Raw genomic sequence first — 20,203 nt, 5'->3', positions numbered from 1 at the left:
GCCTGTATTTACTCAGCGTGATTGAACGAGGAGAGCATCTATAAAGCATACACGCATTTCTTGTTTTGAATAAACTGTTGTCCAGAATTATCGTGTCGCACTTCAGTTACAAATATCTGATTTTCTACATGGCAGTCGCTTTAGCAAAGAATCAGCTGCAAGCTGTGATTGCATAATAGGATATCTCCTCACTCACAGTTCACATGAAACGGTCTAAATCAGATGTGAAATTCTTTGCACTTCCACTAACAGTGTTACCTGGTACCAAACGAACAAACAAATAAGGACTCAACTGTTACAGACGATAAGCATCCAAATACTAGTTCCAGCCAATTTCATTTACAATCAAAACTGCAATGCCAGCAGTTATTGGACTTACTCCACCTATTGGCAACCAAAATAAAAACAGGCAACAATTTCAAACTGCACACGTGTATGCCAATGTTCAGCTAATTAAAAGCTGACACAATTTGGTCTCGTTCATGCCTGTATTTGTACAGCAGTGGAATGTTGTTTTTTTGTTGTTGTTGTTGTTGTTTTTTATAAATCTTGGAGCTGCCAATTCTGTGCCAGTTTAAGAAGGAACATAAAAGATAATTTTATGGGTCGAAGATGGCTCGAGTCTGAGTAACTCGATTCCATGAGGTAACTGAAAATTGTCATTTCCACTTTGATTATTATAGACATATGCCACTAACCAACTGCTGCTGAGGCTGTCCACAGCCACTCTGATTATATGTGCAGTTTCACAGAGGACTGTGTTGGAGGCACCGGTATGTTTAAAGGATGAACATGTATACGACAGCTGCACCTTGTTTGTTTTGAGGTTTACAGCCACATTACAGATTTACCTGTGTATCTGGTCTTGCCTGCTGGAGCGAACGGGAGCCAAACCATCAATCTCATCAAAGAAAATAATGGATGGCCTCATCAGGTAAGCCTATTCAAAAGCATACACAAAACAAAGGTCAAAGTCCACATCCAAAAAAGCTTAAGGCTGAATGAAATGAAATAATTATAACAGTCGAGTCGTCTGGTTTTCACTTCTTTGTTTTATACAAGAAATGCAAGAACTATAAATATTCTATCAGCAACAAATTCTATTTTTACACAGTCAATTCAGGTCAAGTGACTGAAGCCATATTTATTGTCCAAAAATTGCTTTTGATCACGGCAGAGTGCTGCGTCAGTGGCTCACCTGGTCAAAGAGCAGGCGTAGCTGCCGTTCTGATTCCCCGACCCACTTGCTGAGGCAGTCGGCTCCCTTTCTCATGAAGAAGGAAACCTTCCTGTCTCCCTGGCTGCACTCGTTGGCAAGCGCCCGTGCAACCAGGGTCTTTCCTGTCCCTGGTGGGCCGTAGAACAAACACCCCCTGAAAGGAGAGGAGAGAGGAAATGGGACCAGTGTTAGCTGGATAATTGTAAAGTGTAACCTCTTGAATAGCTCTACACGAGGGAAAATTTCCTCCTGTGGTTTATCAATATTTCATTTTCAAGCATTCACGTTTGTTATATTCCTGTTTGCTTAAATTCTATCCTCTTTGTTAAGCCTTAACAAACTTGTCTACATCTACTTCAGTTAGTGAGTCGGCCTGGCTTATTAGGAAATGCTCCATACATCCTTTATTTTCCATTTGTGCAAGACAAACACAGATATTATCATCATAGAAGTGGATATGTGAACATACTTTTTTGTTTCGTCAAAAAATACAGCACAAATTAAAACCAAATAAAGTGTTAAGCGAGTTCTTCTCACCTGGGAGGCTGAATCTTGAATTTCTCAAAGATCTCAGGATAAAGCAGAGGGAACACCACCATCTCCTTTAGTGACTGGATGTGATTACTGAGGCCACCCACACTGTCAAATCTCACCTGAAGAGAGCAGACATGCATTTTAATTCTCTTTAGTCTCTTTGTGTGGCGAGAAAATGTACTGATAGGTATCATTCAAAACCTCCATTTGAAAGTGTATATTTTTCATTGGGACCCACATCCAACTTGTAACTGTGCTGCTTTGCAGGTTTGTGGTATTTATTAGTATTTCCACTCACTGAGTTGTCCAGGTTCATGGGGTCCACATCAGCCAAGCTTGCACCCACTTTCACCCGATCCCGCAACACTCCGCTAGCCAGGTCCTCTGCAGTTAAGTTCATGGGCAAACATCTGTCCAAACAAATGAAGCTCAAATAAGTAATTACATCCTAAAGAGCCAGGATGCTCGTCGGCTGTCTGGAGATCAACTAGAACGATTTTTCCGACGTGGCTTGACAGTATGTCTTTAAAACTACACACAAGGGTAACACAATGGCGACAGCTACAGCTCCCAACAGTCCTAAATCTCTGTTCTTCAGCACACTACAAAAGAGGAAGATTAAAGGTAGAGGGAAGAAAGCAGCAGTCGACACCTGTTCCTGGCCCGGGTCATGCTCTTGCTTTTTCTTCGCTCGAACCGCTCTTCATCAGAAGACGAGGTGGTGTCACTGCTGTGAATGGCATGTTTCTTCACTCTGGAGGGGGGGGCACAATCCAGATTCAGTATTTCATCGCTCCACTGTTACGTTCACCATTTTAAAACCCCAGCTCATCGTCCATTAATCGTATAACTGAAAAATCTGCTTAAGGATGACATGATGTGGCACGTTTAGCGTATGATTTGGGATTTTCCATAAATTTCCACCCACCTTATATGGCTTCTCCTTGCTGGGGATCTGTGGGTGTCAAAAAGTGAGGGGTTGCTCTGTTTCCTGTTCACTGGCTCTGAGAAAGTAACACACAAAATCACTGTTGGTTACACAACAAGCCTTGAAAAATATAATTAAACAGAGAAAAACTTCATTCGATAAATGAACAACAAATGTAACATAAATGGACAAAATGTATATGCGATGGTTGTTTAGAGAAAAAAAAAAAAAGGCAGTAATTACCAATAGGTGGTGCCTCATATCTCTGCACCGTCTTACGCTGCCTCAGGTTGTACGGCCTGTCGTTTTCTTCTCCCGCTTCCTCTGCTTCATCCCCTTCATCGTCATCTTCTGCATCCTCCTCCTCTTCCTCACCGTGAGATTCTGCAATGAGAACAGTCCCAAGAATGAGATTTAAAATATTCCACCAAAGTACACTAAGCAATCATTGTAACGTTTTTTGTTTTGTTTTGTTTGTTTTTTTAGTTTTGATTAATTCAGTTCAAGATAAGCTGCTTCATTAAGTTTTCATGATCATTCCCTTGATGCAGTGATTCATTAGTAGAACATTAGTAGGAAACTGACCTTCCGTCCCTTCCTCCTCTTCCTCCTCCTGCTCAGTTTTGCTCAGGACTTTGTGGTGGGTGGGTATGTTGAAAGTGCTCCTACGCATGGATTTCCTGCGTTTCACCCGGGAGTACATGTCCATGTTTTCCTGAAACATAAGAGCCTTAGTGCTATCCCTTGTGATCGCCTTTCATCACTGGGCAGTGGGGCTTTTCAAGCTCTGACTACACTTACCTCCACAGTTTCTCCAGTCCACATGCGAAGCCGCTCCACCTCACGGTTCTGCCTGATGCTGCTGATGTTGTCCATTTCCTGGAGAACAGCCTCAGCAGTGCTGCAACACACAGACACACATCTGACATCTTAAAAAAAAAAAAAAAAGAAGCACCACCTGAGTAAATGTCTTTGTCTGAGAAAGGTCCAGTTTATGATCATCTAACTGTGTCTCAACCAAAATGTCACTGCCCAAAACTGTGCTATGTTGTCTCTCTCCTCTCGCATCTGAATCTCAAAAGAGAGTGACTCATTTCAAGTTTGAGGGTGTACCCATACTTGTGAACAGGATACGCAACTTCAATGGCAACGTTTACATGAAGCCTAATTTTCTGATTAAAAATAGCTAAAAGCTCAAGTAGAATAAAAAAAAAAGCGCCATATAAACATTTAATTAAGAATAAACATGCCCAAACAGATTGAAATCTGAATCGTTTAAAGAGGAGCCGTTTAAACCTTTTCAAAAACCGAAAGAAAAAACTGTACACAATGCAACTGATTACTTCCTGTCCGTGTTATTTCTGCGTCTGCCCTCCATCTTTAGGTAAATGTAAGTGGACGCAAGTTTCTCCTCCACTTCCGAAAACTGACTACTTCACAACGGAATAGGACCAGAGCTGAGCTGGATTTGAACACATTTCTTTGAGAGCTAAACAACATTAGACAGATTGCATTGATTAAGAGCAACACAAAAATGTCAAACGCAGCGCTAAACCAATGATAAATATCTCCCAACTCTGGCTCTGATTAGCTGGTACTCGTGGTCTTTGTTGTTATTTTGGTGAGATGTTTACGGTAAGAATATCAGGGTCCGAGCCAATCAGAAGCAGAGTAGAAACGGGTCTTTGCAGAAGGCAGGTGGGGGAAAAAAAAAAGGCAATCAAACTTGTAATGTATTCATCCCATGTCACATGTCACACAGCTGTTATGATCACATCGTGTCAACAGATTACCATAAAATCTTAGGTCTGGATGAAAAAAGTGTGCATGCAACCACAGCTCTTGTTGCAGTGATCAAAAACTGTATAAACTACTCAACAAAAATAGATATAAACATTTTACACCTCACAGACTGATAACCTGATTCATGTTTCATTTCAAACTCCAGCATGTTTCAACACCATACCAAAACCTCAGAAATCCGAGCAACCTAATCATATTTAGTAAAAAAATAAAATCAGCTTTTTTGATTTCTCATACTTTTCTCAAATATAAAGACATAGAGTATGTTCCAATTGAGTTGGTCGTTCATACTTCCTGCTCCCCCCTCTGTTTAAAGCGGTATTGCAAGGAACTGTGTCAGTAGAGCAACTGTCAGCTACCTGTTGACCAGCTGGTCAAACAGCAGGCTCTGGTTGAGGTGCTCGAATTGGCTCTTCTTCACCCGACAGCTCCTCTTCAGCTCCACATGGCCGTTCATACGAGCGTGATCTCCCCCTCCACTCTCCTCATTCCGGTGACTCATATGGGCTGCAGCATCAAACAAAACATTAAATGGAGATTAGGTGTTTGTTGGTATGCTTCCCAAATCCACATGCTTTTAAAAAAAAACAAAATAAAGATGAAAGATTAAAAAGAATTGCATTACCGTGCCCATTTTGCATTATGCGAGAGGATAGCCTAGAAACAGAACAACAAAATGAGGGTATGTATAACAGCTGCACAAGGGACTATAGTTAATCTTATAATACTGTTTATGAGCGCAGGTTTAAGTTATCTTGTCCTACTGGTTGCAAAACATGACATGAAAAGAATGAGCTCTGACTTGACAGCGAGTAACAACAAACAGAAATCTAGACCAACTGTGGCTCGTTTTGTCTTTGCATTAACACACAAACAAAGTAAATAACTTTGATGCAACTCGATCTACTAGACCATGCCGGTAATGTACTTGTCCATCCTTGTTCGACACATTATGCGCCGCTTCACGTGGAAACACTTATGAATGAAACAAAGTCCAACAGCTGACCTGGTGCGGTAGGTGGGAATGTCCCAGCTGACCCGCTGGCCCTTAGTCTGAGGGGACGGAGAGGTATCGCTGGAGCTCGGCTCAGAGGCAGCCTGCCGCCGCTTCCGCTTGGAAGGGGGCGCCAACCGTGGGCTGCTGGGGCTGCTCGCATCACTGCTGGGTTCCTTCTGTTGAACAAACACACACGACACAGCAACTTCAGAGAGGAAGACGGAGAGGATGCCAGAATGACAAACAGTCAGGGCAGCAGAGGAAAGGAAAGGAAAAAAGAGCATGCCAAATACTAAGACAGCAAATATCTGCATAAACATTTACCGTGTCGATCGGTGCAGAAAATCAGAATATTTAAGTGAAAACCAAATCCGTGACAAGATAAAAGAATTCAAGGACAGAGGAAAGCAAGAGCTCCAAATGGCAAAACCAGAATAGAGTATTATGATGAGACACCTTGTACCCAACTCCTCAATGTAGTCTCTAAATCACAGCCACCAAGCAGACATATGCCCTTGATGCTCACGCCCTTCACAGCATAACTTCCCTGCTGATATGAGCGCGTATCTCACTGTTGTCATAGGCAACTGTCTGCGATGCCGGTAGAAGGGTTTGTCTGACTGTCTGCGATGATCGAAAAGGGCAGGGTGTACTAACAGGGAACAAATGAAGGGGGGGTCTCAGGGGGTCCATCTTGAAATCATTTCCTCATTTGGATCATTTTTTCGCAAAAACAAATGGCTAGTTGACTAAATCACAAGTTCAATCAACATGAAGCAAACTGAGCAAAAGGGGTTGGTCGTCCGGTTTCTAAAATCAATCTGAATTCTTGGCAATCTGGTTTAATTTGTTTGAAAATAGTCAAGTGTCAAGTTTATGAGCCTCTCATTCACAATTCGCATGATCACGTGTCGTCATCAGTCAGCCTGGCTCAAGTCGAGCCAGGGAGGACCGGAATTTCTTGAACCACAATTTTGCAAAAAAGTATGAGCACCCGCCAAACAAGCCATTAAAAACTCACGGACGTGCTAATGGATATCAATAAATGATCTGATCATCGTAAATGACGCGGAAACACTGACACCCCCCTACCCCCCCCCCCCCCCCACCTCCCCTCCTGCCACGCGTAATCTCAATGTTTACATTTTGAGACAAAAGACTGTCAAGACAGTTTGTGGGTTTCAGACGATCAGAGTTCAAACTAAAGCTACCGAGAAGTAGATCTAGATCAAGTCGATATGACGTTGTCTGTGTGTGTGTGTGTGTGTGTATGTTTAAAATCCGCATTGTTACAATCGTACGTGGGTCTTTTTTGGAGTATTTAACCACAGAAAGTTCACCCAGTTCAGACTCGCTCTAAATACGGGACCCGGGCCAGCCAACTGTTGTGAACCTGAGACTCCCTTCCCCCCACTAGCTGTCGGAGAGCTAGCTCCGACAGCTAGCTCTCCGACTATCGCTTTATCTCCTCGCGTTTTGAGGAAGAAAGAAAGAAAAACAACAACAACAACAACAACGCCGATACGTCCGGGGACGACGGGACGCGCCGGTTGCCTCGTGTCGAAAGAGCCCGGTTGTCTTTTCCCAAAAAAAAAAGGGGGGGGGGGGAGGAGGGGGGAGGGAAGGGGGGGGGGAGGCTCGTTTTTCTGGTGACCGACGGTGAAACGAAGTGAGCCGGGCTGAAATAACCCCCCCACAAAAAGAAGAAAAAAAAAAAAAAAAAAAAAAAAACAACACAAAGGGAACTCAACTTGGGAGCTAGCCGGAGGAGTTCAATGTCGCTAGCTTTGGTCATTTGACAGCCGGGGCGACGCGTTCAGGGCGAATGACACGCGGACGAGCCGCTTCTTTCAAGTCTTTTATTGGGTGCCCGCGGGACTGAGCGGGGCGGCGAAGGGTCCGCGCTGCTCGCGCTTCGCCGGGAGGGAGACGGGTCTGTGTGGAGCACCTTGAGGCCACGGCTACGGCTACCTAGCCGGCTAGCGGAGCCAGCTAGCTCGCCGGCAGAGAAAAAGAAACCGGCTTACATGTTCCTCCGAGTTTCGCTCGGTTTTCGACGACGACCTCGTCCTCGAGGAGATGAAGGGACCGCTCACCGTCCGTGAGCTTTTCCTGGTGTTCACCATGTTTTTTTGTTTTTCCTTTTGTCTGCCCTTACTGAATCTCTCTTGCCGGCTCCAAACACTGGCTCAGTGAGCGCAGCATCGAGGCGCCATTTCTCTCTCTCTCTCGCTCTCTCCCTCCCCCTGTCTCTCTTGCTCTCTCTCTCTCTCGCTCTCTCCCTCCCCCTGTCTCTCTTGCTCTCTCTCTCTCTCGCTCTCTCCCTCCCCCTGTCTCTCTTGCTCTCTCTCTCTCTCGCTCTCTCCCTCCCCCTGTCTCTCTTGCTCTCTCTCTCTCTCGCTCTCTCCCTCCCCCTGTCTCTCTTGCTCTCTCTCGCTCTCTCCCTCCCCCTGTCTCTCTTGCTCGCTCTCTCTCTCTCTCTCCCCCCTGTGTCTCTCTCTCTCTCTCCCCTGTCTCTCTTGCTCTCTCTTTCTTGCGCGCTCTCTCTCTCCCTCCCCGTCTCTCTCTCTCTTCCCCCTGTGTCTCTTTCTCCCGCCCCCTGTCTCTCTCTCTCTCTCTCTCTCTCCCTGTGTGTGTGTGTGTGTGTGTGTCTCTCTCTCTCGCTCTCCCTCCACATGTGTCTCTCTCTCCCTCCCGCTGTGTGTGTCTCTCTCTCTTCTGGGTCTCCCTCCTCCCCCTGTGTGTCTCTCTCTCTCTCTCCCTCTCCCCATGTGTCTCTCTCTCTCTCGCCCTCTCCCCATGTGTGTCTCTCTCTCTCTCTCTCTCTCTCTCGCTCCCTCCCGCTGGCTGTGTGTGTCTCTCTCTCTTCTAGCTCTCTCTCTCTCCCTCCCCGTCTCTCTCCCCCTCCTGGTCTCTCTCTCTCTCTCTCCCTCCCCCTGTGTGTGTGTGTGTGTGTGTGTGTGTGTGTGTGTGTGTGTGTGTGTGTGTGTGTGTGTCTCTCTCTCTCTCGCTCTCCCTCCACATGTGTCTCTCTCCCTCCCGCTGTGTGTGTCTCTCTCTCTTCTGGGTCTCCCTCCTCCCCCTGTGTGTCTCTCACTCTCTCTCCCTCTCCCCATGTGTCTCTCTCTCTCTCTCTCTCCCTCTCCCCATGTGTCTCTCTCTCTCTCTCTCCCTCTCCCTCTCTCTCTCTCTCTCTCTCTCTCTCTCTCTCTCTCTCTCGCTCCCTCCCGCTGGCTGTGTGTGTCTCTCTCTCTTCTAGCTCTCTCTCTCTCTCTCCCCCTCCCTGTCTCTCTCTCTTGTCTCTCTCCCTCTCTCTCTCCCCCTCTCTCTCTCCCTCCCAGTCTCTCTCCCCCTCTCCCTCCCTCTCTCTCTCTGGGTCTGCCTGGCAGGTGTAATTATTTGTGCTGACTGCTGTGTTCCTCCCACAAACATGGTGTATCGATACTTTATGAATATTACAAGGACAGGAATAGTTCCTACAAACATGTTGGTTTTCAGGAGGAACACGATCCAGTGAACTCTGGGGATGCGATAAGTTTCTTCTCGCACTAAAGCCAGTGGTGGAAGAAGTATTCAGTTCCTTAAATTAAGTAAAAGTCCCAATACGGCAACCTAAATATAGTTACTCCATTACAAGTAAAAGCCCTGCATGAAAAATCCACAAATCTGTTTTCAGTTTGTTTTTTCCTTTTTCCTCTCGGAGGGAAAAATCCCTGTTTGGTGGCGCTGTTAACAACTCAGACAGGCGAAGTGTGACCCAACTACACGCTGCTGTTTTGTAGGACAACAGAAGCCAAACAGGCTTCAAGCGCAGGTTTGATCTTCAACAAAATACTGCGTTTTAAAGCCCGCTGCATTTCATTATAGCTCGTATCGTATGCCGTCATCCGCTCTCCTACAGAAGTGGGTTCAAGTTGTGGTCGGCATGTCGATGATCTGTGCCTGATCGAAATTATTCAGCCACATAAAACATGGACATTAGAAATGATAACAAAACGCTTAATTACTACTACTGCCGACAAAATCTATTCGCAAACCTGAATCCAAAATAGACTGGATTTTATTCATTGTTAAATTGTGGAATGGATTGTGACCTGAAAGCATGGAGTCTTAGACACTGATTAAATCATCTCCCTGTGGTGGAGTCAGCACAGCATCCTACCATGCACTTCATATCTTTTGTGTACCCGCAAGTAAAAATTAAATGTTGTGTGTTGCCTGCTCTATTTCTGGCTTGATGGCAGATGCAACTGTGCAACGCCATCTGTTTCACAGTTTTGGTCAGCTATGGTTAAAAGGGAAAGAAGAAAAAAAAAAGCACAGTCCAAAACATTTGTTTTTGTTTTTGCTTTTTAATATTTATGTTCATTTTGAACTGTATAAAGATGCAATCTGTGATCCAAATGTGAGAATAAAATGAGCATCCCCAACACATAAAAAAAAAAAACGGATCTACTTTCAAATGTAATTTTAAAACACAAACTGATTTTATTATTTTTATTTTTTTTATTGTACTGTTTTGAATTTTAATCTTTTGGATAAAATCAAGCTCTTCAGTCTGCACTGTTCACTGAGTATCAATCCACTGACAGTATATTTGTTCTCTCATTGCCAGATTATTTGCACTGAGTGGTCAGTAGTAGTCATGGCGATGTCCACTTGATCCCCCCGCTGCCTGGAAACAATTTAATTGTAAAAAGTTAAAACACACTGTGTGTTTATGACAGTGTCTCCACCATTCAACCTGCTAGTAGTGATGTAACGCATCCCTCAAGCATAAAATTCCATTGGATGTGCAAGAATAAAAGCATTTTTGCGTGAAAAGATGAATTGTGGATTATTCAAGATCCTTTAAATGTATTTTTCACATGGCAGTCTACCGTTCGGTGTTTTATGGGGCAACCCAATCCTCTTATTGGCAGATGTATGATCTTGTATTGAAACAGTGGTGTGTTTATTTATTTATTTATTTATTTTTTCAAGCATGTCTTTTTCGTACAATCATAAATGCGGAGGGACACCTTGTTTATATTTCATGAATAACCAAGAATCTTCAGTAACTGTGACACACTATTTTCTTTTAAATTTAATACATTTCTCACTTCCATTTATGTACATTTAAAAATATATATATATATTACGTGTAATTTGATTATACATACATAGATATATATATACATAGATATATATATATATATATATATATAGAGAGAGAGAGAGAGAGATAATATCAGGTATCCATGCCACTTAATACTGTATCATACATTTTATGTGGAAGAAGAGGTGCCGAGTTTAGCAGTACACAACCATTGCGACATCAGGCGCGGATTTACGGCACTGTTACGTCACACCCATTGCTCAGCAGAAGAGCCGCTGGCCGAAAACTTCTGGCTGCAGATGTGTAGCCCAGGATTAACCGACACAACACGGACTGGTAAATCAGTATTTGATCTTTCCCTTAATACCCGCATGCTTACAAACCTCCGCTGTGTGTATATGTGTGCGTACAGGCAATGTTTTGATCATGAACGGGTCCGTTGGCGCGTCCATTGCTTTCTGACGCCCACTTGCATAATAATTCACGCTAACGCTACAGGCTGCGAGTTATTTATCGGTCACCTTAACCTTTATTTTTTATTTTTTTGGGGAGTACTATAACATACCGGACAGACGCGATTTGAGCTGATTAAATTGACCGTTGAGAAAATAAATGTAACCCCATTTTATTGTGCATGCTTTTAAAACTGTGACAGGCCCATTTACAATGTGTCGTTTTCCTAGATGGAAAACAAAGAGTGTCATGAAAGAGATTGACAGTATGGGGGGTGAGAAAGACGAACAATGGTAAGTCTCAATAAATTGGTTACAAATGATCTTTCTTTAAAATCCTTTATATTTAAATAGAGTGGCGAACAGTATAATGTGTAAACATCTAGAATTAGGAAGCAATATGTCAAGACAGTGGTTTAGACTCTTATTTTGAAAGGTTTGGGACTGAGGTGGCTGAGGCTCAGATGCTAGAGTGGGTTGCCCACTAATCAGAAGGTTGGTGGTTTGATCCCCAGTTCCTCCTCCTCCTGTCCACATGCCTAAGTGTCCTTGGGCAAGACACTGAACCCCATGTTGCCTCCTGAATGTATGCCTGATGGCAGCACCTTGCATGTCAGCTCAGTCTCATTAGTGTATGAAAGGAAAACTGTGTTAAAAACGCTTTGAGACTGTAAAGGTGATAAAGCGCTATACAAGTGCAGACCATTTGCTATTTTCGTACCATAGTGTAGTTGTGGATAATATGCCCTGTGACTGCAGGAGAAATTCAATAAGACATGTGATGAGTAAATATCACTTTTCTCTTTTTCCTTCAGGGTTGTCCGTGAGGAAAATGAAGAGGAGGCTCCAATGAGGCGTAGCTTCTCGGTCGAAGACCTCCTCGATGAGGTGGAGAAGATCTGTTACGACCCCGCGGGGACCTCAAAGGTCACCCCCACTAAATCTGAAGAGCAATATATCTAAACCAGCAAGGAAAACAATGCATATTTTTTGTGTTATTAACATGGAGAAAACATATTCATGAGCTCATAGTCTTAGAAAAAAAAGGAATAATTAACTGTATTCAGACACAATGCTAAATGTATTAAATGTATTTAGATGTTTTAAATAGCCAAAATCCTCAGAAAGAAGATGGTAGAAGTTGAACGTGAAAGAAGTCACAAATGTTCTGAAATTATATGCATGCTATAATAATATAATATACAATATAAATCCATGAACTTAAAAGCAGTTGAATGACATTTTCATGTAGTAACATCCATCACCCTGACATTTTAAAAGTCAGGTGACATGGTCAGGCTCCAGTTACATTCTAGCTACACTATGTGCTTACTAACCCACTGAGGTTAACAGTCGTGTGGCTGCTGTCCCAAGCTGATCAGGGTTCGTTCATTAATTTCTGCCTTCATTCCAGGTGGAGATGGTGGTGAGGCTGTGGAAGGATGGCTTCTCTGTAAATGATGAGGACTTTCGTAGCTACTCCATACCGGAGAACCAAGACTTCCTGGATGCCATTAAAAGAGGGTGAGTCTAATTGTCTGAGCCAGAATATCCTCAAGAGTTTTGAAGTTGTGTTAGGTAAGATTTTGCTGCCTTAAAGCAGAAAAGGAGCATCATATCTTTCGCTTTGATTGAGAGACCTACCAAGTACTTCAACAAGTGCACAACAGCCTCACATATTCTCTTCACACTGACAAGAGGGGAGGGTTAAGGCAATAAACTGATATTGCAACACATATATAGTTGTCTGGCCAATGAAAATCAAATGGCAAAACATTGTTCTTATTATTTACTTTGTTTTTTATTGTCTTCATCTCTAGGCATTTCTGCTGGCTTTGGACAAGCCACTGTAATCTGTAATACAGATTTATTGATACCATCACTGTTAATAAATGTTAAGTCACATAAAAAAAAAAACTTTTAATTATAGTACAGTCTTATTTTTTGGGAGATGTGCACATGCTGTGATTTTAAAGAATGCGAGTTTAAGACTAGTTAAACCCACTGACCCATTCATCTGTGACTGCTGGCACGGGTTCATACTTTATTGATTCCACTCACAAAAACTACAGGGTAACATAGATGTCACTGGAAAACCACAAAATATAAGAGAATCACATTTGAAATAAAAATACAAACAAAGTTGAGTTTCAACACCCCTTCTCTGCCTTTCTTTCTCTCTGTTAGTTACTACTAAAAAAAATTCCCCTCGGGGATTAATAAAGTATATACCTACCTACCTACCTACCCACCTACCTACTAGTTCACAGTTCAGAAAGGTAACATTACAATCCTGTCCGCACCTGTTCATCACAGCCAGCATCTTACGTCCGAGTGCAAGCGAACAGGAGAATGATCATAAAGCTTTCAGACTGGCTCACAATAATACACTGTGTAAATGAAAGCATTTTTCTTTACTAGGCATATGATTTTTTTTTGGACTTGTGGTTGTTGGTCTCCCAGGTTGTTTGCCATTTTCTACTTTTCCTGTATTCTTTTCGAGCTTTATTGTTATCTTCTTTATTTCCATGGTGAACTCTTTACTGCTCATGTTGACAGATAACTCCCCCTCAATCGAAATGGTAGCTCTTAAATGTGTCTCAACTCTGAGACACATTTGAGCTCTTTTGAACCAATGTTAAAATGACACAAAGCTAATGAAGGAGCATTCGGGAGCCAAGTGTCCAAATTCTTTTCATCCCTTGCAATTTAGCCAATTTGTATTTAAAGGTTTTTTTTTTTTTTTTTTTTTTTTATCTCCCAGCGCAGTTTATTTGATGTGGATGTAAAGCTGGAGGATGTGTGTCCAAATGCTCACAGTCTGGATTGCATGCTTCGATTCCTTCCTTGAGCTTATAATCAAACTCCATCAGTCTCCCCAGGAGAAAATTAACAGTAAAGATGTCCCTCCCACAGGCAATAACCCAGGTGACCTAAGGTAGATAAAGCATGAACCTCATTAGTGCAGCTCATTTGTCATATTGATCAATCTGAATCGATTTCAAACGGGATCTTTCCTCTGTCCCAGGGAGCTTCCGGCAGAGTGGGAGAGCCGAGCAGAGGAGGAGGAGCTGGAGATCAGCGTGGAGGATCTGACTGAGGAAAATTATGTTCGCAAGAAGAAGGCCTTTCACCCCTTCAGTGGCCGAGGATACCGACTTGGGAGGTGTGAGATTGTTCCTGTGAAGTATTGCATACATGCATTAATTTGACCTTTCTCAGTTTACATAAAAACATGTAATTATTATCATAAAATCATGAATAACTACTACAATTACTTGGTGAGCTGGTATTATTGTTTTCCAGTAGTAGTCTCAAGTTTCAAGACTATCATACTACTACTACCATATTATTTTACACCACTAGGTGTCCCTCTAAATCCAGATATCCAAAACCTACCAGCAAATCTGACCAAGCAAACAGTCAGCCCAACATTTCCACCACATCACTGCATGAATATTAACTTGTCCAGAGAGTCTGAAAAATGTTTAGCATGAGATTTTTTTTTCTGCTGACGCCCAGCAGTTATCAAAATGATCAAATTCACAATGCCCGTACTGTGCACACTTTGATTCTGGTGGTTAATCGCTTATTTATTCCTGTCCATCCCCAGTGTTGCACCCAGAGTAGTGGCCAGGTCACCATCTGTGCACGAGGACGGCGAATCTCCTCCTATTCCCATGGTAACACTAGACCACGCCCTTCCTGTTACCTCCCTGCAGATCTGGTTGGCCGATGGCACGAGATTGGTGCAGCGGTTTAACCTATCACACCGGTATGTATCGCAATGTCAGGGCTGAAATTCACCACATCTGTGAGTTTGACAGCATCAAGTAAAATCTGCATATTCAGACAGAGTGACTGTTCTGATCTCGACACTCTCTGCTCCTGTGCAGCCTGTATATCCCGTAATCTCAAGCAGCGCAGCAAGAAGTAGTTCAAGGGATGACAAAAATATTTTTGTTTTATCGTAGCTCGGGAGGTGGGGGTGGTGGTGGTGTTGGTGGTGAGGGGGGCTTTAGGATTATGTAATGCTTTGTTCTAGTGCGCTGGAGTTTGAAGGCTGAAGGCACAGTGCATGTTATATCCCCCCGCCACAGTGCATGGGGCTGCAGAAAAACATAATCTGAGATGTAGCAACGGTGTGGATCTATAAAATCCCCAGAGAGGGATTGCGTAACTCTGATGCAGCATTTATATAACAGGGTTAGTAGCTGAAAGATAGAGAGGACTGAACCCCTCCAACCTTCAGCCAGCCTCGGTGGGTGATGAGTAGGGCCGCCATAGGACTGCTTGTATATGCCGGGTCATTGTTAATAATAGATGATGTTACTCGTGTGGTGCTTCAGAGAGAAATCACGTGTCACAATAGGGAGTAGAGTATTTGGCTGGGAATACTTTGCTGCTAAATAGGAGCAGACATGTTCAGTGGGGAATATTCCTGTCTTTATTATGTTTTTTTTTTTTTATTCCACTCTTCTTTTCTGATCTTTTATTTATACATCTCTTCCAGGATCGCTGATGTTCAAGATTTCGTAGCGCGATGCCAGAGGAGTTCCCCACCTTTCGTCCTGACGACGTCGCTTCCTTTCCGAGAGCTCACCGACAAAGAATTGAGCCTGGAAGAGGCGGATTTGGCCAACGCCGTAATCGTCCAGAGACCCCTGAACACACAGGCACCTTTTGGACACTCCTGACCAACAGGGCTCCTTAAGTCACACAGCACGCCCCCTTTTCTCCTCACTAACTCATCACCACCCCCCTGATAGCTTTCTCAAGGCCTCCTATAACTTCTGTTTTTCTCTATTCAACTGTTTGTGCTGTATTTAACAATCATTTCCCTGTACCGTCTCTGTGTGGGATTAGCTACAGTCTAATGCCGCTTTTCCAATGCATAGTACGGCTGGACTTGACGCTGGTCTCCTTTTTTTTGTTCCACTAAAAAAAAAAAAGCTCCAGATAGTACCTGGCACCTGGTACTTTTTTGGTATCGCCTCCGTTGAGGTTCTAAACAAGCTGAGCTGATTCTAAAAGGCGGCATGAAAACACAGCACCCCACTGATTGGTCAAAGAGAATCTTTACGTTATTGCGTAATCATTATAGGATACGGGACACCCTGCACAAACCTGATAGCCAAGTTACCATAGTGAGCGCAAAATTATAAAAATAAAAAATAAATTGTTCAATGGACAACTCGCAAAAGCACACTGTGCTCATCTGAGGAGGTGCCGTCTGTTTGGTTGCCGATGGTAGGATCCATCAAGTGTGAGTGTGCTGTTTCAAAGATGACATAGTTTAATGTGGCGTCACTGACAACCATAAACACTGGGGGAGTACAACCCAGTTTCAAGCCAAACCATGTCATATACAAGTAGGTCCAATAGAAGATGCCATGTCAGTGTCATTGTTTGCCTCTCCCGAGCATGAAAAGTATACACACAAAGGAGAGAGCCGAAGAAGGACGTCATGTACAAAGGTCACGCAACCGGGTTCATTTGACAAAATACAAAAGTGCTAAAGTCCAAGTAAAGTTCGAGATGGTTGGATTGATCAAACCCTGGACTTTGACTCAGGAGACTGTGAGAAGGCAACATGGATGTCCTTGAAGAAATCTTTTCCTCACCCTAACCAAGTAGTTTTAGGGCCTAAACCATAACTATCTGGTTTTTTACTAAACCTAATCACGTACTTTGGTTTTCCTGAACATACCATGTGTTTTTTTCCACGCAGAAGTGATGCAAACCTGTAGGGAACATACGGGTGTATTACAAGTTTTGCCGTGAAATGGGCTACTATCAGCAATAGAATAATGAAATCCAGAAAAGTACCTGGTACCAAAAAGGAGTCTGGCCGAGTCCAATTGAGGTACTATAGTCAATGTTTACTTTGTCGTCTTCCTCTGGAGGACGGTGTTTACCTGCCAACAGATCTCTATGGAAAAGCAAAACAAAACCTAACTGCAGGAAAAAGTGTAAAGGCAAGCCACTGCTGTCACCCATGCAGATGGTCAACCGTGTGCGCCCATCTGTTGGTCTGCCACATGTTACCCCCCCCCCTTCCCTCCCTCCCTCACACGCACACACATACCACCAACCAACCAACCAAGTCTTCCCAAAGTGAGATCACCATTTTTTCTGCACTACTTAAAGTATGCATAAGAGCCTGATATTTTAAGTTTACAATAATATATAATAAACACATGATGTTTTTGTTTGCACATTATTGTGATATAAAAGGTCATATAAAATGTGTTGTTTTATTTAAACAGGTCATTAAAGGACATATCACAGATCCAAGTATAATATAATAAAAACCCTCCTTAAAGTTATGCATATGTTTCATTTCAAAACAATGTTGTTGTTGTTGTTTTTTATATCTACTAAAAGTGATTGCTTTGATTTGATCTGCTGATCACTAATACCGAAGTGTCATGTGAATACTGCTGACAGATATCTGATAATGAAGGCATCCAGCAGCTCAGGTACTCAGGATTATCATGGTGATTATGGCAGCAGTGTTGGTGCACATTATTTCATGTTGTAGGCCAACACAACATCTGCACAGTCGTTAGAGATTTAATGGGGATTTAGATTAAGCAGGGAGGGAGGGGAGGGTCTATTGTTGAGGAACGAAGACTTCACAGTGGAGCTTGTTAAAACAGTTTGTATGAAAAGCATGTGTTTGATGGTATAAAGTGACTTGTAGTAGAAATCAGCGGTTGACTTAACAGAATTTTAATGCGAGGCCAAAACCGGAGACAAACCTCCCATTCAGATGGGGTGAAGTTAAGTTGAATTCCTGCTCGGTCTTTTTTGTTTTTGACTGTTGAATCTTCTTGTGTTTCTCGGCATGTGAGAGGACATGCGTGTGCTGCTTCTCTGTCTACCAAGGTTTCTGCCTGTGCCACTGGAAGAAGGCGAACACCATTATCCATCTTCAATATTTAAAGGGAGGCAAGGGGGGGGTGGGGTTGTATTTTCTCATGGCTGAGGGAGAAGAGCTGACAAGCCTTAGGGCAGTCAAGGTCAGGGGAAGAAAAACTCAGCAGCAGAAATGTTTTGTCCTCTCTGACTCTGTGATTCCACACTGCACATTTAGTTGTTGTTACGTGAATGTGGAGGCCGTGTGCATCACTTGGTCGGCAGCCAGAAGGGGTCTGGCTAAAGAGTAAAAGAGAGCACATTTCCTTTGTGCTACATATTTAATAAGGCTAAGCATGCAGGGAATAACTTTCCCCTTAACTCCCGCGTTTCCTCTCTGAATGAACCTTTTACTCGTGCAGCCGCCAACCTTTCATTTTGTACATTCCTCTTCACGCATTATCAGAAACATACTCATTCTAATGCAGGTCATATGCCTGACCCTTCTGCGGTGGTGCCTCTGTCGCTGTCAATAATGCGGTTTTGGTAGAGGAGTTTGCATACATGGAATTTATGGAGAGGTCTGGGTTCAGCAGCTTAGGTCTCCATGACATGTTTGTTGTCAGGCTTACTGTGGAGAGGGAGCATCTCAAATAGCAGCTTATGAAAAGTGTTTTTTGGGAAAATAAAAAAGGCTCAATATATCATAAATCAAAGCTTAAAAAGAGAAATAACATAACCTATGTGTGTAGAACTATAACACATTCCCCAGGCAGACAAGAAAGCTTATTCTGTTTTCAGGGTCGAGCTCAAGAACGGTTTCTCCAAAAAGAAATATTTTATTTCATAGGATTAAGGGTCTGTAATGTTAGCAAAATGGTAATGCTGCAATAAAGATGAGAGTGATGCCTTGATCCTGCAAAACATTCTGAGAATTCAGGGAATAAAGTAAAACAAAATCCAGTTAAAGGGACAGTCCATCATCTGTATAATTGAAGTTCAGTTCACTTCTCATGCAGAAATTCTGCACTACAAACAGGAAGCATGAGATCTCAGAAGAAGTGAAGGTATGGAGAAGGCAGGGGTGGTCTGAAGACGTCACACCAGGAAGTAGTATGGCAATGTTCAGTTTGAACGACTGTTTTCGGACTTTTGAATAAGTGGTTATCATCAAACTACTGTCCCAAATATATGTACCCACTAAACCTACTTATGACCTACATTGGCTGTAGTATTTATGAGCAAGTAACTAATGTTAATTTTTTTAAGTTTAAGTGACACAGCCTATGTAACATTGGCTACCCCTTGACATCCAAACCATGATATTTGCCTGAACCCACAAATCAACCATATCTGTTAGATAATGTTAATTGCAAGTCTGATAACAGTCAAACCAGGTGGAACAACACTCATTCTAGTCATTATTTGAAGCCTTTGCAATAAAAAGATTTCGTTTTGGAGCTTACTAAAGACTGAAAGTCTTGATTTCTCATCTTCTGCTGCTTCAGTTTTGACCATTCTGTTATCAATCAGTCTCTTGTGAGTCTCTCAACTTTATGGAAGTACAATGTCAAAACACTGCAGTGCCCCTTTTTTGTTGACATATTGCATTCCTTACCCTAACCTTAACCTAATTCTAACCTTAACCGTAAAACCAAGTTTTAGTTTTCAAAAATAAGGCTGGACTTCTGGGGTCCTGCATTTTTTTTTATCCCCACAATGACACACTGTCCCCATGGGTGGGTGTGTATTGAATTTTTGGTCCACACTAGGATATAAAAAACATGTACACCGGGTTACAGACCACATTGCTCCTGGAATATAACATTTTAATGCAGTAACACGTAGAAATGCTGTAATGTAAGGACAAAGTCACTACAACCTACTAAATTTCACTAAGAGATCATGACAAGTTGGATAATGATTGATGATGATAATGATGCTGACACAGTCTGATAAATATGCAGCTGGATGCTTGAGCACTTAGATCTGTCACACACACCTTTCCGTCTTCCTGTTACTAATAATCACACAGGTAATTTTTTTCCAGTTAAATGAAACCAAACTGCATTGTACACATTCCTCCTTCAGCTGCCACCGCTTCGTGAGAATGTCATTCACGCAGACTGGAATATGTCACCTGTGTGAATAAGAAGGCACTCAAGATTTTTGCAGTCACCAAGCGTGGAGGAGTGTTTGATCATAGGAGCCAAGAAAATCATTTATATAAACCTTGTCTTTTCTATCCAATTGCAGAGTGTTATAAAAATTAAAGGGATTATAACCTGAGATTCAAATAAGAATGCCACTA

At 42.7% G+C, this 20,203-nt stretch overlaps 2 protein-coding genes across 5 annotated transcripts in view; one reads left to right on the top strand and one right to left on the bottom strand.

Moving 5' to 3' along the window:
- Positions 1–7,948, bottom strand: part of atad2b (ATPase family AAA domain containing 2B) — a 61,493-nt gene extending 53,545 nt beyond the window's left edge. For both annotated transcript variants that reach the window (XM_069714192.1, XM_069714191.1), the window contains exons 1-13: positions 7,509–7,948; positions 5,491–5,657; positions 5,110–5,141; positions 4,844–4,991; positions 3,483–3,582; positions 3,267–3,396; positions 2,925–3,065; positions 2,682–2,757; positions 2,406–2,507; positions 2,052–2,163; positions 1,757–1,872; positions 1,199–1,373; positions 852–940 (exon numbers count right to left, since the gene is read on the bottom strand). In XM_069714192.1, coding sequence (XP_069570293.1) covers positions 852–940; positions 1,199–1,373; positions 1,757–1,872; positions 2,052–2,163; positions 2,406–2,507; positions 2,682–2,757; positions 2,925–3,065; positions 3,267–3,396; positions 3,483–3,582; positions 4,844–4,991; positions 5,110–5,141; positions 5,491–5,657; positions 7,509–7,607 — 1,487 coding nt within the window. In that variant the 5' untranslated portion in view covers positions 7,608–7,948. The remainder of the gene's footprint in view (positions 1–851; positions 941–1,198; positions 1,374–1,756; positions 1,873–2,051; positions 2,164–2,405; positions 2,508–2,681; positions 2,758–2,924; positions 3,066–3,266; positions 3,397–3,482; positions 3,583–4,843; positions 4,992–5,109; positions 5,142–5,490; positions 5,658–7,508) is intronic.
- A 2,843-nt stretch (positions 7,949–10,791) lies between these two features.
- On the top strand, positions 10,792–17,360 carry ubxn2a (UBX domain protein 2A). Of its 3 annotated transcripts, XM_069714213.1 has the most exons (7): positions 10,792–10,915; positions 11,263–11,325; positions 11,847–11,958; positions 12,446–12,555; positions 14,060–14,197; positions 14,645–14,806; positions 15,545–17,360. In XM_069714213.1, exons 2-7 carry the CDS (start codon positions 11,282–11,284, stop codon positions 15,726–15,728), a joined length of 750 nt encoding a protein of 249 aa, XP_069570314.1. In that variant the 5' UTR covers positions 10,792–10,915; positions 11,263–11,281; the 3' UTR covers positions 15,729–17,360. The 3 variants fall into 3 exon arrangements, with proteins under 3 accessions (XP_069570314.1, XP_069570315.1, XP_069570316.1); XM_069714214.1 differs by lacking the exon at positions 11,263–11,325; XM_069714215.1 differs by lacking the exons at positions 10,792–10,915; positions 11,263–11,325; positions 11,847–11,958 and adding an exon at positions 13,796–13,969 and having other exon boundaries at positions 12,502–12,555.
- Positions 17,361–20,203: the final 2,843 nt, after the last annotated feature.

Source organism: Brachyistius frenatus, unplaced genomic scaffold (assembly GCF_029030835.1).
Source record: "Brachyistius frenatus isolate BFR_SWC_R1_liver_20210118 unplaced genomic scaffold, ASM2903083v1 Contig_128, whole genome shotgun sequence".
In the NCBI taxonomy this organism is placed as follows: domain Eukaryota; kingdom Metazoa; phylum Chordata; class Actinopteri; family Embiotocidae; genus Brachyistius; species Brachyistius frenatus.
Note: the sequence above shows the minus strand (reverse complement) of the source record. Positions and strands in the feature narration are given on the sequence as shown.

Excerpts from the sequence above, each read along its gene's own strand:
- ubxn2a (XM_069714213.1), top strand. The coding sequence starts at position 11,282 with ATGAAAGAGATTGACAGTATGGGGGGTGAGAAAGACGAACAATG. Across the intron at positions 11,326-11,846 it reads GGTGAGAAAGACGAACAATG|GGTTGTCCGTGAGGAAAATG; the intron begins GTAAGTCTCAAT and ends TTTTTCCTTCAG. Across the intron at positions 14,807-15,544 it reads CGGTTTAACCTATCACACCG|GATCGCTGATGTTCAAGATT; the intron begins GTATGTATCGCA and ends CATCTCTTCCAG.